Raw genomic sequence first — 22,111 nt, 5'->3', positions numbered from 1 at the left:
AATAAATAAATAAATAAATAAAATCTTTCTTAAAAATAAGAAAAAAAGAGTCTGTTTCTTGGTTTGCCTCTTTTTTTCCCCTTTGCTTGTTTGTTTTGTTTCTTGAATTCCACATATGAGTGAAACCGTATGGTACTCGTCTTTCTCTGACTCACTTATTGCATAATACACTCTAGCTACACTCTCTGACTCACTTAGCGTAATACACTCTAGCTCCATCCATGTCATTGCAAATGGAAAGATTTCATTCTTTCTGTGGCTGAGTAATATTCCATTGTATATATACACCACATTTTCTTTATCCATTCATACTCGATGGACACTTGGCTGTTTCCATAATTTAGCTATTGTGGGTAATGCTGCTATAGACATTAGGGTGCATGTATCACTTTGAACTAGTATTTTTATATCCTTTAGGTAAATACTTAGTAATGCAATTGCTGGATCATAGGGTAGCTCTATTCTTAACTTTCTGAGGAACCTCCATATTATTTTCCAGAGTGGTTACACCAATTTGCATTCCCACCAACCATGCAAGAGGGTTCCCTTTTCTCCACATCTTCGCCAATACCTGTTGTTTCTTGTGTTGTTAATTTTCGCCATTCTGACAGGTATGAGGTGATATCTCCTTGTAGTTTGGATTTGTATTTCCTTGATGATAAGTGATGTTAAGTATCTTTTCATGTGTCTGTTGGCCATCTATTTGGTTGTCTTTGGAGAAATGTCTGTTCATGTCGCCTGCCCATTTTTTAATTACGTTACTTGTTTTTTTGGGTGTTGAGTTTTATAAATGCTCTATATTTTTTGAATACTAATCCTTTAGCAGATATGTCATTTGCAAATATCTTCTCCCACTCCATAGGTTGCCTTTTAGTTTTGTTGATTGTTTCCCCACTGTGCAGAAGCTTTTAATCTTGATGAAATCCCAGTAGTTCATTTTTGCTTTTGTTTCCCTTGCCTCAGGAGATGTATGTAGTAAGAAGTTGCCACAGCTGATGTGAGAGAGAGGTTACTGCCTTGTTCTTCTCTAGGATTTTGATGGTTTCCTGTCTCACTTTTAGGTCTTTCATCCATTTTGAATTTATATATGTGTATGGTGTAAGAAAGTAGTCCAGTTTCATTCTTCTGCATGTTGCTGTCCCATTTTCCCAACACCATTTGTTGAAGAGACTCTTTTCCATTGTATATCCTTTCCTGCTTTGCTGAATATTAATTGACCATAGTTGTGGGTTCATTTCTGGATTTTTGGTTCTGTTCCGCTGATCTATATGCTTGTTTTCGTGCCAGTACCATACTACAGCTTTGTAATATGATTTGAAGTCTGAAATTATGATACCTCCAGCATTGCTTTTCTTGTTAGATTGCTTTGGCTATTTAGGGTCTTTTGTAGTTCCATTCAAATTTTAGGATTGTTTGTTTCTAGTTCTGTGAAAAATTCTGATGGAATTTTGATACAGATTGCACTAAAATGTGTAGATTGCTTTGGGTAGTTATAGACAGTTTAACAATATTTGTTCTTGCAATTTATGAGCATGGACTATCTTTCCATTTCTTTGTGTCTTCTTCAGTTTCTTTTATCAGTGTTTTATAGTTTTCAGGGTACAGATCTTTCACCTCTTTAGTTAGATTTATTCCTAGTTATCTTATGGTTTTGGGTACAATTATAAATGGGATTGATTTCTCGATTTCTCTTTCTGCTTCTTCATTATTGGCAATATATAGAAATGCAATGGAATGTTTTTCTATTTCTTTGTGTCTCCCTCAGTTTCTTTCATGAATATTCTGTAGTTTTCTGAGTACAGACCCTTTGGATCTTTGGTTAGATTCATTCCTAAGTATCTTAGGGTTTTGGGTGCAATCATAAATGGGAATCGACTCCTTAATTTCTCTTTCTTCTGTCTCATTGTTGGTGCATAGAAATGCATCTGATTTCTGTGTGTTGGTTTTGTATCCTACAGCTTTACAGAATTCATGTATCCATTCTAGCAATTTTTTGGTGGAGTCTTTTGGGTTTTCCATATAGAGTATAATGTCATCTACAAATAGTGAAAAGTTTGACTTCTTTGCCAGTTTGGATGCCTTTTACTTCTTTTTGTTGTCTGATTGCTGTGGCTAGGACTTCTAGTACTATGTTAAAAGTGGTGAGAGTAGACATCCCTTTCTTATTCCTGACTGTAGAGGAAAAGCTCTCAGTTTTTCCCCATTGAAGATGATACTAACTATGGTTTTTTCATATATGGCCTTTATTATGTTGAGGTAAGTTCCCTCTATCCCTACATTGTTGAGGCTTTTTATCAAGAGTGAATCCTGTACTTTGTCAAATGCTTTTCTGCATTTATTGTTGGATTTGATTTGCTAGTATTTTGTTGAGAATTTTTGCATCCATATTCATTAGGGATATTCTCTTTTCTAATGGGGTGTTTGTCTGGTTTTGGAATCAGGGTAATGCTGACCTTGTAGAATGAGTTTGGAAGTTTTCCGTCCATTTCTATTTTTTTTACTAGTTTCAGAAGAGTAGGTATTAACTCTTTAAAGTTTTGGTAGAATCACCTGTGAAGCCATCTGGCCCTGGACTTAGAGATTTTTTTATTACTGATTCAATTTCTTTGCTGGTTATCAGTCTGTTCCAAGTTTTCTATTTCTTCCTGTTTTAGTTTTGTTACTTTGTATGTTTCTAGGAATTTATCCATTTCTCCCAGATTGCCCAATTTGTTGGCATACAGTTTTTCATATTATTCTCTTATAATTGTATTTTTTTGGTGTTGGTGGTTATTTCTCCTCTCTCATTGGTGATTTCATTTATTTTGATCCTTTCTCTTCTTCTTTTTGATAAGTCTGGCCAGGGGGTTATCAATTTTATCAACTTTTTCAAAGAACCAGCTCCTGGTTTCACTGATCTACTGGGATTTTTGTTTGTTTCTATATCATTTATTTCTGCTCTAATCTTTATTTTTCCCTTCTTCTGCTGACTTTAGGCTTAATTTATTGTTCTTTTCCTAGCTTCTTTAGGTATAAGGTTAGGTTGCATATTTGAGATTTTTCTTGCTTCTTGAGGTAGACCTGTATTGCTATATACTTTCCTCTTATTACCCCTTTTGCTGCATCCTGGAGGTTTTAGACCTTCATGTTTTCATTTTCATTTTTTTAAAGATTTTATTTATTTATTTGACAGAGAACACAAGTAGGCAGAGCAGAGGGAGAGAGAGAACTGCCTCCTCGCTAAGCAGGAAGCCCAACATGGGGCTTGATCCCAGAACGCTGAGATCATGACCCGAGCTGAAAGCTTAATGGACTGAGCCACCCAGGAGCCCCTCATTTTCATTTATTTCCATGTATTTTTTATTTCTTCTTTAATTTCCTGGTTGACCCATTCATTCTTTAGTAAGATGTTCTTTAACTTCCATGTATTTGTGGTCCAAATTTTTTCTTGTGATTAACTTCAAATTTCATAGCACTGTGATTAGAAAATACGCATGGTATGATCTCAGTCTTTTTGTACTTGTTGACGCCTGATTTGTAACCTAGTATGTGATCTGTTATGGAGAATGTCTCATTTCCCTTGAAAAGAATGCGTATTCTGTTGCTTTAGGATGGAATGTTCTGAATATATCTGTTAAGTCCATCTAGTTCCGTGTGTCATTCAAAGCCATTGTTTCTTTGTTGAATTTCTACTTAGATGATCTGTCCATCGACATAAGTGGGGTGTTGAAATCCCCTGCTGTTATTGTATTATTATCAATGAATTCCTTTTATGTTTGTTATTAATTGTTTTATATATTTGGGTGCTCCCAAGTTGGGGGCATAAACATTTACATTTGTTAGATCTTGTTCGATAGACCCCTCTATTATGATGTAGTGCCCTTCCTTACCTCTTGTTACAATCTTTGGTTTAAAATTTAGTTTGTCTGATACAAATATGGCTATTCCAGCTTTCTTTTGATGTCCATTTGCATGATAAATATTTCTCTGTCTCCTCACTTTCAATCTGGAGTTGTTTTGGTCTAAAACGAGTCTCTTGTAGGCAGCATATAGATGGGTTTTGTTTTTTTTATCCATTCTAATACCCTGTGACTTTTGATTGGAGCATTTAGTTCATTTACATTCAGAGTAATTATTGATAGGTAAGAATTTAGTGCCATTGTATTACCTGTAAAGTTGGTGTTTCTGGAGGTTTACTCTGTTCCTTTCTAGTCTTTGTCACTTTTGGTCTTTCTTTCCCACGCAGAGTCCCCTCTAATATTTCTTGCAGCGCTGGTTTAGTGGTCACAAACTTCCTTAGTTTTTGTTTGTCTGGGAAACTCTTTTATCTCTCCATCTATCCAGAATGATAGCCTTGCTGAATAGTGTATTCTTGGATGCAGATTTTTTTCCATTCAGCATCTTGAGTATATCATGCCAATTTCTTCTGGCTTGCCAAGTTTCTCTTAGAAATTTCCAGTGAACCTTATGGGTTTTCCCGGGTAAGTTAAGGACTTTTTTTTTTTTTCTTACTGCTTGTAAGGTTTTTTGTTTTTTTTTTTTTTAATGTATTTATTTGACAGAGAGAGCAAGAGCACAAGCAGGGGGAGCGGCAGAGGGAGAGGGAGAAGGGGAGAAGCAGGCTCCCCACTGGGCAGGGAGCCCAATGTGGGGCTTGATTCCAGGACCCTGGGATCATGACCTGAGCCAAAGGCAGATGCTTAACCCACTGAGCCGCCCAGGCACCCCTAAGATTTTTTTTTAAGTGGTCTCCACTCGGGGCTTGAACTCACAACCCTGGGATCAACACCAGAGCTGAGATCGACAGTCAGATGCCAGTTATATCTCTTGCTCCTAAAAGTAATGGCCTTATGAAGAAAAGGTCATGTAATGCCTAGGGCCTGGTGCTTCAGGAAGTGTCTCCAGCATGTGCTGCATTTGCTCTGCTGCTGTGTTTGGCTCCTCTGTCCTTCAGGCCAGTCGCCTGCAGAGGCTCTCCTTGTCTGCTGTGGGCATTGTTTGGTCTCTGGCCTGAATGTGGTGAGTTTTAACTAGGTGTGCTCTGGTCTGTCTTTTGCAATGAGATCTGACACCAACTCCACCAGAACTGAGGCTCTGTAGAACTCTCTAGTCAGGAGATGTGGTGTGGGCAGGGTTTGGCTGGTCTTCTGCAGGAGGGGCCCACTGCGCTGGACTGAGGCAAGTTGACCGAGGGGGCAGTCCCACCAGAACACAAGGGAGGGGATCTTGGTGTAAACAAGTTAGGCAACCAGTATTAGCACTTTCCTGCTTCCCACAGGTGACTTTGTGTTATCTGGGGGACAGAGGAGGAAAATGGTGCCAGCCAGCTCCTTTGTTTCTGAAGAGGTGTCTCCATGAATGCTGCCTCTCAGGTATATACTCCAAGAAGAGTGAATAATCTCCCCAATCTTCAGATTGCTGTTTTCATGCTGTCTACCCTCAGGTTGTTTGCCTGCCTTCTCTCTAGGAGCAGCACATTCTCTATTGGCCTCCAGCCCAGCCAAGCCCTCTGGCCTTTAAAAATCCAGGGTTTGAATCCCACTGTTGTAAGAACTCACAGAACTTAGCCCCTCTCATCTTCCAAGCCAGTGGCTTTGAGGAAACATTCTCCTTGTGCATTCTCCTGTGTGCTCCTCTCTCTCTCTCATCCTTCTCTGCAACCACGGCTCCCTCCCTTCTGCAGCACCTATGATCCACTTCTCCCCTAAACCATATCTCTGCACTTCCTACCATCTTCAATGTGAAATTCCTACCATCTCCCTTTAGTTGTGGAGTTTTTTCTGCCAGTCTTCAGGTCAATTTCTGGGGTATTTAGGATGATTTAGTAGTTATGGGATGAGTAGTTCATGGGATGAGACAAGCCTAGTATCCTCCTATTCCATCGCCATCTTCCTTTCTTGCTCCAGTTTCTCTTAAAAATAGTAGGGGATTTTAGCACCCCACTTACATCAATGGATAGATCATCCAGACAGAAATTCAATAAGCAAAAAGTGGACTTAAATGACACATTAGACCAGGAGGACTTAACAGAGATACACAGAACATTCCATCAAATAAACAGCAGAATACACATTCCTTTCAAATGCACATGGAACATTCTTCAGGATAGATCATGTTAGGCCACAAAACAAGTCTCAGTAAATTTAGGGAGATTGAAATCATATCAAGCATTTTTTCCAACCACAATGGTATAAAACTAGAAATCAATTACAAGAAAAAATTATAAGACCCATCTATATGCAGCCCACAACAGACTTGCTTCAGACCTAGAGACACAGCCTTAAGAAACACAAACACTGAAGGCCAAACAACATGCTACTGAACAACAATGAGTCAATGAGGAAATCAAAGAGGAAATTTAAAAATACCTCGAGACAAATGAAAACGGAAAGACAACATTCAGAAATATGTTGGACACAGCAAAAACAGTCTAAGATGGAAGTTTATGATGTAGGCCTGTCCTAAGAAACAAGAAAAATTTCAAATGAACATTCTAACCTTACACCTAAAGAAACAAGAAAAGAACAAAAAGCAAAGTTAGTAGAAGGAAGGAAATAATGAAGATCGGGGTGGAAATAAATGAAATAGAGATAAAAAAATGGAAGAAAACCAATGAAATTAAGTTTTGCTACATGCAAAAGGATGAAATTAGACTACTATCTTATACCATATGCAAAAATAAATTCTAAATGGGTTAAAAACCTGAAGGTAAGTCCTGAGACTACAAAACTCCTAAAAGAAAACGTAAGCAGTAAATTCTTGGACATAAGTCTTAGCAGTATTTTTTGGATCTATCTCCTTAAGCAAGGGCAACAAATGCAAAAACAGTTGGGACTATATCAAACTAAAAAGCTTTACACTGTGAAGAAAACCATCAACAAAATGAAAAGGCAACCTACTGAATGGTAGAAGATATTTGCAAATGATATGTCCAATAGAAGGTTAACTTTCAAAATATATAGAGAACTCCTTTAACACCCAAAAAACAATCCAATTTAAAAGAATGGGGGTCGGGCACCTGGGTGCCTCATTTGGTTAAGCGGCTGCCTTTAGCTCAGGTCATGATATCAGGGTGCTGGGATTGAGTCCCACATGGGGTTCCCTGCTCAGTGGGGAGCCTGCTTCTCCCTCTCCTTCTGCCGCTCCCCCTGCTTGTGCTATCTCGCTCTGTCAAATTAATTAATTAATTTTAAAATATGGGGGGTGCCTGGGTATCTCAGTCGGTTAAGCATTTGCCTTTGGCTCAGGTCATGATCCCAGAGTCCTGGGGGTCAAGCCCCACACCAGGCTCCCTGCTCAGCAGGGACTCTGCTTCTACCTCTGCCCTAACCCCACTCATGCTCTCTTTCTCTGTTACGCCCGCGCTCTCTCTCTCAAATAAATAAATACAATCTTTTTAAAAACTGGGCAGAGGACCTGAATAGACATTTTTCCAAAGAAGACATACAGATGGCCAACAGACACATGAAGAGATGCTCAACATCATTAATTAGGAAAATGCAAATCAAAACCATAATGAGGTACCACCTCACACCTGTCAGAATGGCTAGTATCAAAAAGACAAGAAATAGCAAGTGTTGACAAGGATATGGAGAAAACAGAACCCTGGGCACTATTGGTGGTAAATTGGTAAATGTAAATTGATGCAGCCATCATGGAAAACAGTATGGAGTTTCCTCAAAAAATTAAAAATAGAAATACCATACCATCCAGCAATTCCATTCTCAGTATTTTTCCAAAGAAAATGAAAACTCTAATTCAAAAAGACATATGCATTTCTATGTTCACTGCAGCATTATTTACAATAGCCAACATATGGAAGCAACCTAGTGTCCATCAACAGATGAATGAGTAAACAAGATGTGGAATATATGCACAATTGAGTATTACTCAGCCATTAAAAGGAATGGAATCTTGCCATTTGCGACAACACAGATGGACCTAGAGAGTGAAATGTCAGACAAAGAAAAAACAGTACTATATTATTTCACTTATATGTGGAATCTAAAAAACAAAACAAACATACTCATAAATACAGTGAACAAACTTATGGTTGCCAGAGGGGAGATGGTTGGGGAGATTGGCAAAATAGGTGAAGGGGAGTAAGAGGTACAAACTTCCAGTTACAAAATAAGTTAAGTCACAGGGATATAAAGTACAGCATAGGGAATATAGTCAATAATGTTTTAATAACTTTGTATGGTGGCAGATGGTAGCTAGACTTACTATGATCATTTGTAATGTATATAAATGTTGAATCACTGTAGTACACCTGAAACTAATAGTGTATGTCAACTATACTTCAATTAAAAAAAAATCAGGCAAGAAATACGAAAGAGTGGTTTTCAAGATGCTGGATACCTAGCAACAAAAGATAGTGATTGCTGAGGAACAGAAGGCAAACAAGGTGAGCCTTATGATTGTCCCAGCTTACTGCCTTGAGAGAGTTTCCAAGCCATAGTGTGAGAATGGGGACTCCAGGCAGAGTCCATCAGACTCCCTAATTTTAGGAGACTGAGGTGAGAGCTAGAGGACCAGGGTGGCTAGAATATTGGGACAGAACACCAGTGAGAAAGCTCCAGACATCTTTAGAACTCCTCCATGAGTATTCAGCAGAATACTGATCAGCAGATGTATGTGGGGAAAGTAACCAAAACTAAAGAAAGTGCTATTCATGATTAGAGGGAGCAGTACAGTACCTGTCGGTCACACAGGGCCAGGGATAGTATTTGTCCCTACCAGCCATACTGGAAAACCTTATAATACACAGGACTTTGGGTAGAGTACTCTTGGGAGTCTTGCTTCAATAGTGGAGAATAATTAACCCTAAATTAAGCATTGCTAGGTCCTTCCTAACCAATTTAGAAAGCAAGACCTACAAGGATAGAAGGGTTTTAAAGTGACTTAACAGCATTCCAGAACAAAGTTTGAGAATATTTTTAGGAATATAAAAATATCCAGCATTCATTCAGGTGAAATTCATAATGGTTGATGTCATCAGGCATGCAAAGAAGCAGAAAAATACAACAGATATTAAGGGAAAAAATCAGTTGAAACTGACCCAAATGTTAGAATTAGACTAGTACATTAAAACAGCTATCATAACTGAATTCCATCTACCCCAAAAGTTAAGACATGGAAGATATATATTTTTTAAAAACCCAAATTGAAGCTGTAGAGATGAAAACTAAGGTGTCTGGGGTACAGAATGCACCAGATTGGATTAACAGATTAAACATTGCAAGTGAAATGATTAGTGAATTTGAAGACATATAATAGAGACTATCCAAAATGAGTAATGCAGACACAAGAAAGAAATTAAAGAAAAAAGAGCATCCATGAGCTGTGGGACATAACTTCAAGCAAACTAACGTACTTATAAATGGGAGAGGTGGGGGGACTTAAAGAATTTGTCAGGTCTTTGTCCAAAGTTCCTTAGAACTTCCCAAATGATAAGAACATCTTTGTTTTTCATAGTGGGCTCCTGTGACCATGCCTGAGTTTATACTAATGAGGTGACTCATTAATGTTGAGTCCCTAGATAGTTTCAGAATGGGGACTTGCTGTGTCAAAAAGGCCAACCAGATGATTAGAGGTTAGGGCTTTCAGCCAGGTGATATCAACCTGATCTCCAAGGAGGGGATGGAGCCTGGAAATTGAATTCAGTCATATGATTTAATATTCAATATGATTTAATCAAGCACGCCTACCTAGTGAAACCCAATAAAAGCTCTGGACACTGAAGCTCATTGAAGCACAATGAATGCTGGGGGTGAGTGCCATGCCCGGAGAATAGAAGCTCTATGTCTCACACCTTCCCAGTCTTTTTCCTCTGCATCTCTTGTTTGGCTGGTTCCTGACGTGTATCCTTTATAATAGAATAGTAATCATAATGTAGCACTTTCCTCATTTCTGTGGGCCACTCATGCAAATTGTTAAACCTAAGGGGATAGTGGAAACCCCCAAATTTATAGTCAGTCAGAAATGTGGATGGCCTAGGAACCCCAGAGTTAATGGCTCGTGTCTAGAGTGAGAAGTCTTGTGAAGGACTGTGCCCCTAACTTGTGAAATCAGTACCAGTTCTGGATAGTTAGTGCTGGCATTGTATTGCAGGGGGGGGCAGAAAAATTATTTGAATTGCAGGGGGACAGAAAAATTATTTGAAGAGATAATAGTCCCAGATTTTCTATATTTGATGAAAACTATAAGCTCACAAACCCAAGATACTCAATAAGCCCAAAGCACAAAAAATGCAAAGAAAACTATACCAAGTCACATCACAATAAAGTGGTTCAAAACCAGTAATAAAGAGAAAATTTGAATAGGAGCCAGAGAAAATAGTCACATTTCATAAAGTAGAACAAAGATTAACAGTAGATTTCATGTTGAAAACTGTTCAGGTCAGAAACATTGGAGCAACATCTTTAAAATACTCAAAGAAAATAGTTGTCAACTTAGAGCATCATACCCAGTGAAAATATCTTTCAAACATGAAGGCGAATTAAAGAATTTTTTGGACATAGAAAAGCTGAAAGGATTCATCACCAGCAGAAATGCAGTACAAGAAGTGTATTTGGGTTGGGGGAAGTTGTTCATCAAGGAAGAAAATAATACCAGATGGAAATACAAATTTACATGAAGGAAAGAAAAGCTCCAGAAATGGTAACTAAATGGATAAATGTATATGATTTTTTTATTATTCAGATCTCTTTAGAAGATAACTATTTAAACAAAACTATCAACAATGTTTTGTGGTGATTATAACATATGCCTAAGTAAAAATTGACAACAATAGCATAAAGGCCAGGAGAAGAAAAATGGAAGTATACTATTGTATGCTTCACATATTATCCATGAAGTGGTATAATATCACTTGAAAATAGATTGTAGTAAGTTAAAGATATACACTACACCCTCTGACACAACTACTGATATAACAGTTATAGCTAAAAAGCCAAAAAAAAAAGGTTAAGTAAAATAGAAATTATAAAGAATACTCAATGACCTCAAAAGGAGGAAGGAAAGGAAGAAAAAAGGGAAACAAAGAATGGATGGGACAAACAAGATGATAGACCTAAACCTAACCATATCAATATCAATAACACATTAAATATAAGTGATGTGAATACTCTCAAAAGGCAAAGATTAGACAAAGAAGCAAGACCCAAATATATGTCGCCTGAAAGAAATGTACTTTAATTATAAAGACACAAATAGATTAAAAGTAAAAGGAGGAAAAAAGATATAGCATGCTAACACTAATCAAAAGAAAGCTCTTACAAATAAATGGAAGGACATACTGTGTTTATGGATTGAAAGACTTAACATTGTTAAATGCCCATACAACCCAGAACAGTCTATATAGAGCAGTTCAAGTTCTATCAAAATACAAATGGTCCCCTTCCTCCATCCCCTGGCAACCCCGTTCTATTCTCTGCTTCTGTGAGTCTGTTTTAGATACTTCATATAAGTTGAATCATGAAGATGTTGGTCAGTGGATATAGTTTTAGTTATGTAAGACAAATAAGTTCTAGACATCTGCTGTACAACATAGTGCATATAGGTAACAGTACTATATTGTGAAATTTCAAAGTTTGTTAAGAGGATAGATCCCGTGTTAAGTAATCTTACCAAAACAAACAAACAGACAGACAAAAAAAAAAAAGCACAAAGAAACTTGGAGGTGGTGAATATGTTATTACCTTAATTGTGATGATAGTTTCCTGTGTATACACATGTCCAAACTCATCAAACTGTATGTATTAAATATGTACAATTTTTGTATGTTGCTTATTCCCCAATAAAGTCTAAAAGTTCCAATGACATTTTTTGCAGAAATATAAAAAACAACTCTAAAATTCATATGGAATTTCAAAGGACCTAGAATAGCCAAAACAGTCCTGAGAAAGGAGAACAAAGCTGGAAGCTTCAGACATCCTAACTTCAAAATATATTACAAAGCTACAGATTCTTGTATATATACTCAAATGATTTTCAGCATAGGTGCCAAGACTACACAGTAGGGAAAGGATGGTCTCTTCAACAAATGGTGTTGGTAAAATTGGATATCCACAGGTAAAAGAAAGAAGTTAGATTCTTATCTCACACTATGTACAAAAATGAACTCAAGGGGTGCCTGGGTGGCTCAGTCGTTAGGCGTCTGCCTTTGGCTCAGGGCATGATCCTGGCGTTGTGGGATCGAGCCCCGCATCAGGCTCCTCGGCTGGGAGCCTGCTTCTTCCTCTCTCACTCCCCCTGCTTGTGTTCCCTCTCTCACTGGCTGTCTCTCTCTGTCAAATAAATGAGTAAAATCTTTAAAAAAAAATGAACTCAAAAGGGATTAAAGACCTAAACCTAAGACCTGAAACTATAAAAAAACTCCTAGAAGAAAACAGGGAGAAACCTTCATGATCCTTGGATTTGGCAATGGATATGACTAAAAAAGCAGAGGCAGCAAAAGCAAAACTAGACAAATGGGACTGCATCAAACTTTAAAACTTCTGGACAGCAAAGGAAAGAGTGTAGTAAAAGTCAGTCTATAGAATGGGAAAAAAATACTTGCAAACATATCTGATAAGGGGTTAATAGAATATATAAAGAACTCCTACAACTCAATAAGAACAATAAAAATAACTGGATTTTTAAATGGGCAGGGACTTGAATAGACATTTCTCCAAAGAAAATGAAATGTCTAACAAGCATATGAAGAGGTGTTCAACATCAGTAAAAACAAAAAACAAAAAACTAAAATAAAAAAATAAGGGGAGTGCAAATCAAATCACAGTGAAATATCACCTCACACTTGTTAGAATGGATACTGTTTTTAAAAAACATTGGTGAGGATGTGGAAAAATTGGAACATTTACACACTGATGGTTGGAATGTAGAAGGGTACAACTTATATGGAAAATAGTATGGAATAGTATGGAGGTTCCTCAAAAAATTTAAAATAGAGCTACCATATGACCCAGCAATACCACTGTGAGGTATATATCCAAAAGAATGGAAAACAATCTCAGAGAGATATTTGCATTCCTGTATTTATTGAGCATTATTCACAATAGCCAAGAAGTAAAAGCAACCTAAATGTCCATCAGTAGATGGACAGATAAAGAAAATATGGTATATACATATAATGGAATGTTATTCAGCCTTTAAAACAAAAGGAAATTCTGTTACATACAACAACATGGATAAACTTTGAGGACATTATGCTAAGTGAAATAAGCTAGTTACACAAAGACAGATACTGTACTATTCCACTTATATGAGGATCTAAAGAAGTCAAACTCCTAGGAAGAAGAGAGGTAGTTGCCAGAGGCTGGGGGTGTGTGTGGGGAGTTGTTATTTGGTGGGTATGGAGTTTCAGTCATTCGGGATTGGGGTGGGAGGGATCTGTTGTACAACAATGTGCAAGTTGTTGACAGTATTACTGTACACTCAAATTGTTGGATGAATTTTATGTTTTATGGGTTTTTTTGCTGCAAAAAGAAAAGAAAGCTGGGTGGCTATATTAATATCAGACAAAGTAGTTTTTAAAGCACATAATATTGCTAGGTGAAGATAAAGGGGTCAGTTCATCAAGAATATAACAATTCATGAAGAATATAACAAAAATGACAAAGGGATCAGTTCATCAAGAGTTTAACAGTTCATAAAGAATATAACAACATGACGTTTCTAAATGTTTATGCACCTTATAACAGACTTTCAAAATGCATAAAGCAAAATCTGATAGAACTTCAAGGTTACATTCACAATTACAATTGTAGATTTCCATGTGCTGTTCTCAATAATGAACAAGTTGACAAAATCAATAAGGATTTGGAATACTTGCGCAACACTATCAACCTACTTGACTTAATTGACATTCATATTACACTTTACCAAACAACAGTAGGATAGACATTCCTTTAACATGTACACAGAATATTTACCAAGATAGACCATATTCTGGGGGCGCCTGGGTGGCTCAGCCATTAAAAGCGTCTGCCTTCAGCTCAGGTCATGATCCCAGGGTTCTGGGATCGAGCCCTGCATTGGGCTCCCTGCTTGGCAGGAAGCCTGCTTCTCCCTCTCCCACTCCTCTTGCTTGTGTCCCCTCTCTCGCTGTCTCTCTCTGTCAAATAAATAAATAAAATCTTAAAAAAAAAAAAAGACCATATTCTGGGCCATAGAAAATCTCAATAAAATTTTAAAATTCGGCTCATAAAGTACTTCTTTGACTTTGATGGAATTAAATTAGAAATAATAAAAGATCTCTGAAAATTTTCCAAATATTTGATAACTAAATAACACTTTTAATTTTTTTAAGATTTATTTATTTATTATTTATTATTTATTTATTTATTTGACAGAGAGAGAGAGACAGCCAGAGAGAGAGGGAACACAAGCAGGGGGAGTGGGAGGAAGAAGCAGGCTCCCAGCAGAGCAGGGAGCCCAATGTGGGGCTCAATCCCAGGGACCCTGGGATCACGCTCTGAGCCGAAGGCAGACGCTTAACGACTGGGCCACCCAGGTGCCCCTAAATAACACTTTTAAATAACCCATGAGTCAGAGAAGAAATCAAAAGGAAATTTAAGAAATATCTTGAACTGAATGAAAATGAAAACACAGCATGTCAGAATTCATGAGATGTTGCTAAAGCTGCATTTAATAAGTGAGCTTCGCAAGTTTACAGATAACATGGTCAATATACAAAAATCAATTTTCTTTCTGTATACTAGCAACAAACAATTCAAAATTGAAATTTTAAAAATACCATTTATAATACCCCCAAACAATATTAAATACTTAGAGATGAATCTGACAAAAGATGTGCAAGACCTGCACACAAAATATAGCAAACATTGCCAAGAGAATTTAAAATAAGATTATATATATGGGGAGAGAGGTCTTCCTTATGGGTAGGAGAACTTGATATTGTTAAGATGTCAATTCTACATTAGCTTCAACTCTTAGAACTATAGTAATGTTCAAATACTCTCCCTCCAAGAAATAAGTAATGAATTAAACTCCACCTGGACCTGCGGGAAAGAAACTCAAATAAAATAATAAACGGTAACAAATTAACTGAACTGTATTCTAACCTCATTAAGGAGAATAAAGGAGGAACAGGAGAGAGCTAACCTGAGTAACCTTGGAAAGCAGTATTTCAACTGGATACTGTAAGACCAGAGACAAAAAGAACTATACACTGATACTGTACTCTATTTAGTAAATTTGTTTCTCACTGGTATATAGGTTGGCAAGTCTGTTAAAGTTACGAAGGAAAGGAAGAAGTTTAGAATGAACCTTGTGGTATAGTATTAGAATCCATTTTCTATGTGATTACATAGTTTTTAGTATATATAGATAAATATAAAAATAGAAAAAAAAGTATGTATGCTTGGATTAGTATAGTGGACTTCCCCCCACCCTTGTATGCAGTTTCAGTTATTCACGATCAACTGCAATCTAGGAGATGATCCTCCTTCTGACACAACATCAGAAGGTCAGTTGTAGCCTAAGGCTCCATCACAGTGCCTAGTCCATTCACCTCACTTCCTCTCATCATGTAGACATTTTATCACTCATATCATCACAAGAAGTAAAAGGGTGAGTATAGTACAATGAGATATTTTGAGAACAAGGAAAATATAAGATGATACCCTCTGTGATACGAGAAAATATAAAAGTGCTCACAAAAGGATAGAGCAAGTCAAGAGGACACAGGGGCCAACCTGACAGAGGTCCAATGGCCAGAGCAAGATCAATTTGAGCAACAAAATAAATAATGACAGTGTTGGATTATAACCCTTAGAATAAAGTAAATACCCATGAGTCTATACTGATAAAAATAGAACATATAAATATATAAAAGAGGAGGAATAGCTCTTCCTTACAGAAGAATTCCAGTTATTAAATGTAGAAGAATGAGGGAAATACAAAATCACTAGTAGGTAAGCACCACAATATAAATATCACAATCAGGTTCCACAGATGACTGTTAAAATCAGGGAGGCCTAGGTGGCTCAGTCATTTAAGCAGCTGCCTTCAGCTCAGGTCATGATCCCAGGGTTCTGGGACTGAGCCCTCGTCAGGCTCCCCACTAAGTGGGGAGCCTGCTTCTCCCTCTTCCTCTACTCTTCCCCCCTGCTTGTGCTCGCTCTCTCAAATAAATAAAATCTTTTTAAAAAATGACTGCTGAAATCTGTGGGCAAAAATTTGCAGAGAAACATGATATTGGCAGAGTCTCAAAGTATATCCCCCCAATATTTATTAATTATTAAGGAAGAATAATAACTATATGGTGGTGAACCCAGAAGTCACCATTTCAGCCAAATGTGATCAAAGTTAACTCTGTAAGTTATAAGGCACACCAACATCACATCCTCTTGTATGACTGTAAAGCACACAATACCACTTATGTGGTATACCTGCCAAAAATGTAAAATCTTAATCTAATCATGAGAAAACAGACAAAACCATGTTGAGAGACAGTCTACAGAATAATTGACTAGAACTCGTTAAGAATGTCAAAATTATGTGGGGCACCTGGGTGGCTCAGTTGGCTAAGCATCTGACTCTTGATTTTGGCTCAGGTCATGATTTCATGGTTGTGAGTTCAAAAGGAAGTGATACACACACGCACGCATGCACGCACACACACACAATGGAATACTACTCAGCCATCAAAAAGAATGAAATCTTGCCATTTGCAATGATGTGGATGGAACTAGAGGGTATTATGCTAAGCGAAATAAGTCAGAGAAAGACAAATACCATATGATTTCACTAATATGTGGAATTTAAGAAACAAAACAGACGAACATAGGGGAAGAGAAGATAAAATAAGATTAAAAACAGGGAGGTAAGCCACAAGAAACTCTTAAGTGTAGGAAACAATCAGGGCACCTCAAGGGGAGGTGGATGGGAGTGGGGGTAATCGGATGATGGGCATTAAGGAGTACACTTGATGTAGTGAGCTGGGTGTTATATGCAACTGATGAATCACTAAATTCTACCCCTGAAACTAATAATACACTATATGTTAACTAAATTGAACTTAAATTTTTAAAAAATTATTTTGAAGAACTAAATGTGGTATAGGATCCTGGAACAGAAAAAGACACTAGGAGAAAAGCTGGTAAAATTTCAATGACGTCTGTAGTTTAGTATTGCGTTAGTATTCATTTACTAGTTTTGATCATTGTACTATGGTTTGTAAGTTGTTTACCATTATGGGAAGCTGAGAGAAGGGCATAGAAAATCTCTAGTATTTTTGTAACTTTCCCATAAATCTAAAATTATTTCCAAATAAAAAGTTAAATAGTAAGGTCCATTGGTTTGAGACTGTCCTGGTAGGTGTGGATAGCTAACTGTTCTGAAGAATCAAAGAAAAGAGGTATAATTGATGTCTGCCCATTTATAAGTAGCCAATTAATAGATTATATCCATGTTGGCACTGCATTTACTAAGCCTCTGGTTATTAAATAAGTTCTCTAGGTTATTCAAAGTGCTTTAAAAATCTAAATAGAAAATAAAAATGGTATTTCAGGGTCTTAATATTCTAATAGTCTTCCATGAGAATAAAATAGCAGATTTTAAAATAAAAATAAAATCCTAAATTGAAAATAGATTTGTCCACACAGTCATTTTGATGGACATTAGCTGACTCACACAATTTAACATAGATTTCAAACTTGGCTACATGGCTATTTTTTTTCCCTCAGAAATTTCCCATGTCTCTAGGTTAAGAAAGAATCATTGTAGTTGGCTTGTATTTTATCATCTTTATTCTGTAAATTTCTCTTAACCACCCCTACCCCAGAATCTATGGGGTGAGTTTCCCTGACATGCCTTGACACGTTAGAATTCCTGTACATACGTCTAAGACATTTGATTCACAAATCACCAAATAGCTAAATTAAAATTTTAATATTTTATTAAAGTATACTAGCATATCAAAAAGCACACGTAAGTATGCTTGTAATAAAATTTGAATGTAATAACATGTTAAATTTTAGGTGCATTGTTCAGTATTCTAAAAATAGGTTTGCTCAACTGGCTACTTATTTTACAGGAAGGAAAAATTCTTTTGGAGTGTTAGTTTTTTTATTTTGCTCTTTGGTATTTTTTTTTTAAGATTTTATTTATTTAACAGAGAGAGACAGCCAGCGAGAGAGGGAACACAAGCAGGGGGAGTGGGAGAGGAAGAAGCAGGCTCCTAGCGGAGAAGCCTGATGTGGGGCTCGATCCCAGAACGCTGGGATCACGCCCTGAGCCAAAGGCAGACACTTAATGACTGAGCCACCCAGGCACCCCGCTCTTTGGTATATTTGTTAATTTAGTTTTGGTTTTAATCTTTTTCAGGATGTGGTGGATACACACCCTGGCCTCACGTTCCTGAAAGATGCTCCAGAATTCCACTCCCGCTACATCACCACGGTAGGCTGAGTCTTCTTTTTTCTTAATATAGATCTATAAGTCTCCTTTGTCCAGGCTTTCAGAACTTTATGCAAAAGGTAACCTGGGCTATAATGATCATTTTAAGTGGGAGGAAGGTACAGTAAAATTGAATTCATTATTTATATCTACTTTCCTTCTTATAAGTACCAGTGTACACGGAATTAGAGTAATATATTCATTCTGTCTGGTCTTATGAGGTACACTTTTTGCTTTGTCATTAATATTGATACCCAGTTGATATCGAGCATCTACAAATAATACTGAAAAGAATTTTCAACAGCCTTTCCCAGAAAAAGATGTGTCTTTCCCAGAAAAAAGATGTGTCTCAAATTTAGAACTGGAAATGGTAATGAGAAATAGCTTATATATAATCAGAAAACAAATCATATAAGAATTTAACATAGTATAATGACAATGTCCCACTTTGTGAGGTGCTCTCATTCCCTGTTTCTCATGCGTGACCTCATTTGACCAGTCACGGGCAAGGCACGAATGGTGAGTCAGAGCACACCAGCCTGCGTGCACATTGCAGCCACGTCCAGCATTCTTTGCCCTACCTTCCAGATTATCTCTGGAGGAATTCCAAAGATGAGCCCCAGGACAGACACCTCCATCACAGCCACACTCAAGTGAGTTAGCCCTTGCGTCTGGTTCACATCCCCCAGTAAAATTACAGGGCAATCACCTCTGAGGTAAACCCTCTTATTCTTAGGGTACTTTTTGTTGGCCATGAATTTATTGGGTTCTGTCAAGTTACAGAATACTACCATTCTTTTTCTCCTTTCAGAACTTTATTCTTGGCTTTTACATTTGTTCTATTCTGTTGTAAAACTTTGTAAGTCTTTCTTTGAGCCAGAAGGTGTCACGGTCTTCTAAGACTATCTCAGAAGTGATTTTTGCCTTTTAACCATACCACTGTACTAAATTATTGCTACCACAGTCACCCTGGTGCAGTCACCCTTGTTTCTCACTTAGATTACTTCTAATTGGTCTCCCTACTTACACCTTCATTGCCCTTTGGTGTAGTCTCCACAAAGCAGAGTAATCCTTTGAAAATGTAAGTCAGATCATGTCACTCCTCTCTTCAAACCCTCCAGTGGTTTCCCATCTCACTCAGAGGAAAAGCCAAAGTCCTTGCTGAGACTCCCCATAATCCCCCCCCACTCGCCCCCCATGCACACCCTTACAACCTCTGGGCTCTCATCTCTCCTATTACCCTCCCCCTCACTTATTGTGCTTTTGTTACAACTACATCCTCACTGTTCCTGGAACAGACCAACTCCACTTCTGCCTCAGGTGCTTTTTACTTCTTTCCTCTGCCTGAAACGCTCTTTCTACAGATTTCACATGACTTGCTCCTTTATTTACTTCATCCAGCTATGCACTCAGATATTCCCTTATTGGTGAGGCCTTCCCTGAACACCCTTTGCCTTCTTTACCCTTCTTCTCCCTCTGCCCCTTCCCTCTATATTCTCTATTCATTTGTTCTGCTTTATTTTTCTTCTCAGCTCTTATATCATCTGAGGTTTTAAATTTTAAATTCTCCTTCTCTATGATAGAAACTCCATTGGGGCAGGGAATTTGTCTATATTTTTCACTACACTATCTCCAATACCTAGAATAGTGCCAAGCACATATTAGATACACAGTATTTACTGAGTAAATAAATGAAATTATTCATGCTTAAGAATTCTACATGTTAACTCTGGCTTTAGTTCCATAGGGAATTATTGGGTTCTGATTGTTCATTGTTCTATAAACTCAGGGCATGTTAATAGCATAATTGAAAATCTTAAGAGCTAGTAAAGATCTTAGAGATAATCCAGCCGAACCTTTTACCAATTCAGAAAATGCTCCCTAGAGAGAAACTTTTTATTGGAATTTATTCTTAGAAAAGATGTTAACTAACAGAATTGCAAAACAGAGATAGATTTCCTTTCTCTACACATTCTAGTTTGGTATTTGTTGCAGTACCATGGACCCATGATGGTCTGTGGTCATCTAGCAAGTGGTCCCCAGGAATTTATAATTTCAGAGCGAAAAGCCATGAAACAATTTTGTTCACATATACTTCACATTTTCCTAGAAATTCTGTTATGTTAATCATTAAACAGAGAACTAAATCAGTCAATTAACAGGATATAATAAATTATCTCTGCTGACATTTTCATGGCATTTGCATATTATATTTTTAAAATTTACACTCTGTTATTATTATGCTGCTTTATCCCCAATTCACAAAAATAAATCCATTACTCAGAAATAATTACTAAATTGTAAAATACTTATGATGAAATAATAATAGGGCAATTCAAAACAGCATCATAACATAAATAGTAAACAAGATCCCATTGAGAATATAGAATGTGAATCTCTGTGTACTGAGATAAGTGTATCTATTGTGATAACCTCACAGTACCATCTGAAAAAGGAAAGTGCAAATGAAAAGTATCACATGAGTATCTGGAAACAGATACTTATTAAAGTACTGGTTATCTGTTCTATCTGGTGCCTTTTCTATTGTGAAATCTGGTCAAATAATGGTATGAAGTCATTGGAATTTGTGCATTACTTCGGAATACAGTGAGTTTTTCTAGAACAAATTCAAAAGAAGTTTTCTAGTATGAAATTAATGAATGTTGTTAATGGCATAAAAATGAATGACAGAGGAGTTTTTGGAGTTAAGATGGCAGAGGAGTAGGGGACCCCTTTTTCAGCCGGTCCCCTGAATCGAGTTGGATAGGTAACAGACCATCGTGAACATCCATGGAATCAGCATGAGACGCAGGAAGATACATCTGGATCTCTACAAATGAACATCTCCAGCGCTGAGTACTGAGGTACGAAGCAGGCAGATGTGAAACCGCGCACAGATATCGGAAGATAAATGGAAGGGGAAGCGGTAGCCACCTGCACGGGGGGAGCGGGCAGACTCGCAGACCGGCACCTGCAAGAAAGCAGACTGAGACCATGAGCCAGGGAACGTGCGCCACCAGACTGAAACAGAGCTCCGGTATGCTCACTGGAACCAGACTGAGACTGGGAGCTCCGGAGTATGTGGGGCGGCTGGCGGTGTTAGAAACACAAAGAACAGAGACACGCCAGCCCTGGAAGTGAAGGCTGGGACGCCGGCTGTGGGTTGCACATCCANTGCACGGGGGGAGCGGGCAGACTCGCAGACCGGCACCTGCAAGAAAGCAGACTGAGACCATGAGCCAGGGAACGTGCGCCACCAGACTGAAACAGAGCTCCGGTATGCTCACTGGAACCAGACTGAGACTGGGAGCTCCGGAGTATGTGGGGCGGCTGGCGGTGTTAGAAACACAAAGAACAGAGACACGCCAGCCCTNGGGGTTGGAAACACAAAGGACAGAGACGTGCCGGCCCTGGAAGTGAGGGCTGGGACGCCGGGTGTGGGGCGCACAGCCCGGGATGCTGCAGGGTTGAGCAGCACCAACAGAAACAGAGTTAAAGTGGCCAGAACATCAGTGGAGAACGGTCCGTGATCCCTCTGTTCTGAGACAGAGGCTGAGATTTGGCTACTGCTGCTCTGACTCTCAGAAGAGGTACAGCACACCGCCAGGGAAAGTCGAGAACAAAAGCCCGGAAATACCGGCTCACAGGGTGCCCATCCCCATCCCCCCTCGCAAGGGACACAGAGACTCTACCCAAACAGGGTTTT

The 22,111-nt window shown here is 38.0% G+C and overlaps 1 protein-coding gene across 4 annotated transcripts in view; it reads left to right on the top strand.

The window, feature by feature from the left end:
* Positions 1-22,111, top strand: part of PPP2R3A (protein phosphatase 2 regulatory subunit B''alpha) — a 227,112-nt gene that overhangs the window by 105,983 nt on the left and 99,018 nt on the right. For all 4 annotated transcript variants that reach the window (XM_034661962.1, XM_034661961.1, XM_034661963.1 and 1 more), the window contains one exon: positions 18,334-18,408. In XM_034661962.1, the coding sequence (XP_034517853.1) occupies positions 18,334-18,408 (75 nt within the window). The remainder of the gene's footprint in view (positions 1-18,333; positions 18,409-22,111) is intronic.

This window comes from Ailuropoda melanoleuca, chromosome 6, assembly GCF_002007445.2.
Source record: "Ailuropoda melanoleuca isolate Jingjing chromosome 6, ASM200744v2, whole genome shotgun sequence".
Lineage (NCBI taxonomy): Eukaryota > Metazoa > Chordata > Mammalia > Carnivora > Ursidae > Ailuropoda > Ailuropoda melanoleuca.
Note: the sequence above shows the minus strand (reverse complement) of the source record. Positions and strands in the feature narration are given on the sequence as shown.